At 31.9% G+C, this 6,480-nt stretch overlaps 1 protein-coding gene across 1 annotated transcript in view; it reads right to left on the reverse strand.

Annotated features, from left to right (window-relative positions):
- Positions 1 to 4,380: 4,380 nt before the first annotated feature.
- Positions 4,381 to 6,480, reverse strand: part of hsd11b1lb (hydroxysteroid (11-beta) dehydrogenase 1-like b) — a 7,395-nt gene continuing 5,295 nt past the window's right edge. The window contains exon 7 of the mRNA XM_016459592.1: positions 4,381 to 5,325. Coding sequence (XP_016315078.1) covers positions 5,139 to 5,325 — 187 coding nt within the window. The 3' untranslated portion in view covers positions 4,381 to 5,138. The remainder of the gene's footprint in view (positions 5,326 to 6,480) is intronic.

Here is a 6,480-nt window from a genome sequence, read left to right on the forward strand (position 1 = left end):
CACTGGATAGCTGGCCAATCACAGCACAACTTGCTTTTTCAGACCGATGAGCTTTGTAAAAATCGATGCGTTTCAAAAAGGCGGGGCATAGAGGAGAAACAATAATGTACAGTATGTGGAAAATAATGTGTTTTTTTTACTTTAAACCGCATAAACACATTTCATTACACCAAATACACAAAATAATGTTCTTTTTAGCAACATCATATGACCCCTTTAAACTTGCATAGTGAATTTAATCCCCTTTATGTCTTAATTGTGTGTTAAATGCCTTAATAAATCCAGTATGTATTTTATTGACTAAGTCATCGTCAAAACTATTGAGTATTATTCGCTTGACAAAATGTGTTGTTTATATTCATCTATTTTTTCGAATGCATAGTTTAAAGACAAAAAAAGAGCATGTAAATTGCTTGTGTCACTGACATTGTTTATACATGACATTTAGTATATATATTGATCTATTCAAGGTAATATATATTGATTTATTCAAGGAAAAATCTTTTTTTTAAATGTAATTTAATTTAAGCCTCTCGTCCTCTTTGGTTGTTTTTGACTGGAAAATTTTAGGTTTTTTTTTTTAGAATTTTTAAAGGAAATGGAATGGTATGAAACTTGGTAAAAGTTTTGGCACTTGCTATGTGAACGCAAAAAAAAAACCATGGACATGATTCGAAAAGGTCGAATGGTGCTGAAAAAAATAGTAACACTTGTACACCTTGCTGTCAGAAATGACTGCCTTGGAAATGAATGGAATAAAGAAATTCATCTAGTGGAAATGTTTGGTACTGCGCTCAAACAAAATCTTACTGCAAGCTCATTTTTGCGATATCAACCTCAAATTTGGAACACAACTTGTTTAGATTTGTGGCTTTCATTTTCTCACAGTTTTAGAGTAAAACATGTTTTGGAAAAAATATATTTTATATAAAATTTTAAAATCTTATTTGTGTGCATTGTTCAAAACTTCTGTAACCTTTTTTATTTTATTTATTTATTTATAAGTTGTAAATGTCATATTCAGGTCAAAATAAATAAAAAACTAAAAACTTAATTGAACTAAAATATAGAACAAAATATAGACCACCTCATGAGGAGCATCAGAGGGAGATCTAGTTTCATGCTAGGTTGCACATGCTATTATTTGCACATAATCCGCTCTGCAGTGAGTAACGCTGGAGCAGAGGAGGAAACCTGGAGCAGATATCAGATGTGTGTTTGTATGGCGATGGATCTCTCTGCTCTGATGAAGTGTTCATCTGCTCGTTGCTGTTTTGCTGAGCTCTGCAAACCAAAGTGCTGAGTCTCTGTCGTCGCCACTCCATCCCGATCAGATTTCAATCAACAGAAACTTTGGTTTGGACAGCTCTCGCACAAACATCCCATCACATACATCTCACTAACAGCCCCATTAGATCAGAATGAATTTCTCTGCGAAGACGACGACAAGAAAAAAAAATCAATCCCCTCCTGCTATTCTCTCTATCATTTGTAAAGAGACTGTTAAAATGAGACATTGATCCAGTTACGATTTCTTTATCAAGGACATCGCAGTAGTCTAGTGTACGAGGTTGTGACCTCTAGATATCTAACTAGCAATAGTAGATGGTAGTATGCATACAGATTTGTCCTTAAACCAGCCTAGACGTAATCACACGAAAGCTTGTGGCACACAAATACCACTGTGATTTATGAGATTAATATTCTGTTTAATATTTCAGCTGATGTAAAATTAGTATCGCAAATCTCAGAGGAACACTGAATGAATCACACCACCTCAGTTTGCCAGTCTGCCTAAAAATAGCTCCTGATGTAAATTTTGAGGTGTCCTTGAGCAAGAAATGCCAGGGGTGACGGGTAAAAATATGATTTCCAACCCATTGATTTCCATTGGTCAAATATCAATTACCCTATAGTGCCACTGTGTGGTTGAATGTACAATTTAATATTTTATTTGTCCAGTGTAGACATATTAGCTAAAAGTATTTGGACACTTTAATCACTCTTAAAAATTCAGTTGTGTTAGATTAAAAATCTGTATCTGCAAAAATCAAATTCGGAAGGTTGCTTGTCTTTTATTTAACTTTTTATTTATTTATTTATTTATTTATTGGGTCATTGTTAATTTTAAATGTTGATGTTTTTTCTCTTTTTTAGCTTTTTTATTTATTTATTGTTGTTGTTTGGTCAAGGACTTATTTAAATTTTGATTATTTAAAAAAATTACATGTATTTATTTGTATTTATTTATTTATTTGGGAAATGTCTTTTATTTGTTTTTCTGGTTGTATCGTGTCAAATGTAAATCATCTGCTTGCAAAGTGTGTTTGTGCATCTTTAAATTAACCACTCTTGTTTTATTATTTTGGATTTAATGCGATTATTTTTAGACATTTTTAAGTTATGCTAAATAATACATTTTGGGGCAACTGTCTAATTTTTTTTTTCATTAGCATTGCTAATTTCATTAACTCATCTCTAATAATACACAGACAACTTAAATGCTTGTAAAGATTGAAAGACTGTATTTTATGTTGTGTTGTTAAGTTGAAATACTTATTGCTATTGTTGTTTGTGTTGTTATTGTGATTTTTTTTTTGTATGTTGACTTTAAGACAAAATTGTTAATTATTGTAAGCATTGGATTGAAAGGATATTGATCCATTTATAATTATTGCTATTGTTGCTTGTGTTGTTATTGTGATTTTTTTTTTGTATGTTGACTTTAAGACAAAATTGTTAATTATTGTAAGCATTGGATTGAAAGGATATTGATTGAACTGATTGAGTGATGCATTTGAATTGTTTTTGCCATTGCTGCTGACATGGTGTTAAATCATAAATAAATATTTGCTGATTTGGGATTTATTCTCATCACACTTGGCAAAGAAGTCTTGTGGATGAGCAGGTCACCAGGGAAACGAGCTGGTTCTGGCTAGCGTCTGCTAGTGGCAGTCAGGCCCTCATTAAAGCCTGATGCAGAGACATGATCTGAGTTCAGCTGGACAGTTTCTTCTCCATCGACGGCCAATTAAAAGTAGCCATGGATTCTGATGATTTTTTAATTGTTTTCTTTTTTTCAAGCAATACATTAGTTGTAAATATTTCATTCTAGAATTGTTTTTTTGTTCCAGTGACTGATTTCTCACACATGCAGTTTCCATCGTTATTTATATTCGTGCATTCAAGTACAGCGATATACAGTAAATACCATTTGAATGTTCACTTGATTTTTTTTTTTTTTTTTTTAAGTTGAGTAAATAATCACAAAATCATATTTGGGAGAATTAACAGTTGTCATCAATATCAGCCAACAACAGAGCGTGGTTATAAAGTGTGGTGATACTATTATCTGCTTTCCTCTTTCAATAGTATTTGATTTATTATGTATTGTTCTTTAAATATTGTTTATGCTAAATATAAAAATATTTTAATATTTGTTTTAATCCTGTGAATTTAAAATTGTTGACTTATTTTTATTTTATTTATTTCTTATGTGTTTTGTCTTGGCTGTTACATTTGATGTTTTGTGTAAATGCTCATTAATGTTTCAAGTGTTGTTTTGTACAGTAGCATTAATACACACACAAACAATGTAAACTGAAAGTCTGTCCGTGAACATATGTAAATTGCTGAGGCTTTTTTCTGCTTCCCATAAATCTGTTTGTCTGCTGACCTTGTTGTTTTATTATATTTAATTTCACAGAACAAGGGCAGCAGTAAAACTGATATCTGAAGTGTTTAAATACAGCAGCTGATAAGCACATAAAATCAGACGTGGGGTTGAGCTCAAAGAGTGTTAAAAACTGCAGTAACTTTAGGTTCAAGTGAAATATGCAATTATCAATTTTTCATACCGCAGATTAATGTTTCACTTCTAACAGTTATCAGCTTCTGACAGACAGTTACAATGCAACACATTGACTCTTGATGGTTTAGACCTTGCTTTCATGGCTGCTCATTAACCAGTATGAACCGTGTAACATGTAATGTTTGTATTATGGTTATACTTTGAAAACTTAAATAATGGCACAGCTTCACCAGAAAAAAGCCTTTAATGGTTGGAGGCTTTCAAATATTTAATTATGACTTGTACAAATGGAAATTAATTGTCCCAATGTCTCTGTGAGTCACAATAACCAGAGGAACAACTGTTTAATTTCAGATTTTACATCCTTCAGTGGTTTCCACAAACTCATGCTCAGAGTCCCACACTGCTCATGGGAAGCTGTTTGGGTCTCCAATTACATTTCTTTTTTGGGAGAGAGAAAAAAAAATCACACAGGCGAAAGACTTTTTTGTTCAAGTTTTGCAAATCCCACGTCTGACGTTAATATTTCAACATTTGTTTTTAAATGAAGACTGTGGATACAGACTGTGTTTAATCAACTGAATTTAATTAAACAATATATATTTGCAAGTTCAAATCCCAAAAGCATAGAGTCTTGGTGGAGTTCAAAAATTCATTCAACAATGTCAGACAAATAAATACACAAGCATTTTAATAATTAAGCACTAGCTCTTAAATGTCTTCCTTATAGAATTCTTAAGCAATAAATAATTCCATAAGTGTGATTAATAGCGTTTTGTCCATCTTGGGTTGAATGTTATTTGTTCTGTGACTAATAATTATAATGAATTGATTGTGTGTTTGTAATATTTACAATGTTATGATGGCTTGTCTTACACATGTGGCTTTATAATGGGGTATAATATAATATTTAAATTAATAAATGAAAAATTACAGTGACCTGCTGCCTTTTAATTTCTAAAATGCAAAAATTGCCTCAAGTGCACATAAAACATTCATTCATCACAATGCATATGTTCTTAGGAAATAATGAAAATCCTGTTTGTAAAAGCAACTGTATGTAGTTTTATGGATTTTTGTGACTTTGGCACTTCCTACCGTTAAGTGAGTGGGAATTCAGTCTGGTAAATATATCACTGTCCTAATACAGCGGATAGCTGTACACATGCATTTGTTGCTGTGTAAAGCGATCAGCCCTTTTCTCAGAATTTCGGATCCGATCAACCAACTTACACATTCTCAGAACAGACAGAATGATTTTGAAACTTTGATTTCAAGGTAAAAGCCTTACATACAGTTGCTTTAATGTCTGAACTCTGCAGATGTTTTAGTCCATATTCTCCGCGCTGAGGCTTGATATCAGAATATCCTTCATGAAGGGGAAGATGTTATTGATCAGGCAGGTGAAGTAGTGGAACCAGGGGTAGTAGGCCTCTTTCTGACGGGTCGCCCCGGCTTTGATGATGCTCAGAGCGGCTTCACTGGCGGGATAGGCGGTCATCGTGGTGAATCCTCTGCAGAGAGATTTGATAGAGAATACAGTTATGGGTGATTCAGCCAGTTACTACTATGATGCATTTAAAAACTATATTGACTGTATGACAGTGAAATTAATGTGTTGATGCAAACTGACAAGTAAGTGCTTAATTGTCATGTAGTAAATATAAAAAAAAAAAAAAAGAAAACTATGGCCCAGACATGTTCCTTTACAGTCAGTCGGTTGTGTCAGTGTGTGTGAAGTTGCTGGAATGATGAATCATGATCCAGAAGACAATGAGTGGCATCTGGTGTCGATAGTTATGTTTAGCACATTGTTCTGTCCACTATAATAGATCACCAAGGTAACAAGATAAATGAGCCTGAGGACAAACTGCAAATGAATTCATAAACTGCTTCCTAAAAATATCTTGAATGATGCACAGAATAGAATGGAACATTGATTGCATTTGAACCGCACCAATGTCCTCGAAAGATCTGGACAGAAAACACTTTGTATCTTTCTTAACATTAGTTAATAAAAATACAACTGTTCATTGTTAGTTCATGTTTGCTCAGGTCCATTAAATAATATTAACAGACTTTTGAGTTTAATAGTGTATTAGTAAATGCTAAAATTAACTAAGATTAATAAATGTATTTTTCATCGTTAGTTAATTTTAACCAATGCAGTTAATGTTAACAAATGGAACCTTACTGTGAAGTATTACAAAAAAAAAATGATAATGGCATTTTTTTTTCTTTGTTTGTAATGTGATCTTTTTCAAACAATTTAACTAAAATGTTTTTTTTTTTAACAAAAATATTCAAAAAAAAAAAACAGGTTTCACAAAAGACAAGTTCTTAATAATAAATAAATATATAAATTCATTAAAAATCATAATAATAATAATAAAGAGTAAATAAATAAATAAATAACTGATCATCTTAATGATAATAATTACGTAAATAAATAAATAATATTTAAATAATAATAAAAAAAAAAATCTCTTTACGTTATCTTCAGATTCATCTCAGAAAACTATTTACATTTTTCCAACTCAGTGATTCTGTTTTTTTTTTTTTTTTCTGACATGTTGGTGTTTTATCTTTCACATGGATGCTATAAGTTGCACTGAGTAAATACAGCTGGATAAAACAAAAACTGTGTCCGTCTTCATTTCAGGCTGCAA

The sequence above is a fragment of the Sinocyclocheilus anshuiensis genome, unplaced genomic scaffold (assembly GCF_001515605.1).
Source record: "Sinocyclocheilus anshuiensis isolate Anshui unplaced genomic scaffold, SAMN03320099.WGS_v1.1 scaffold1325, whole genome shotgun sequence".
Lineage (NCBI taxonomy): Eukaryota > Metazoa > Chordata > Actinopteri > Cypriniformes > Cyprinidae > Sinocyclocheilus > Sinocyclocheilus anshuiensis.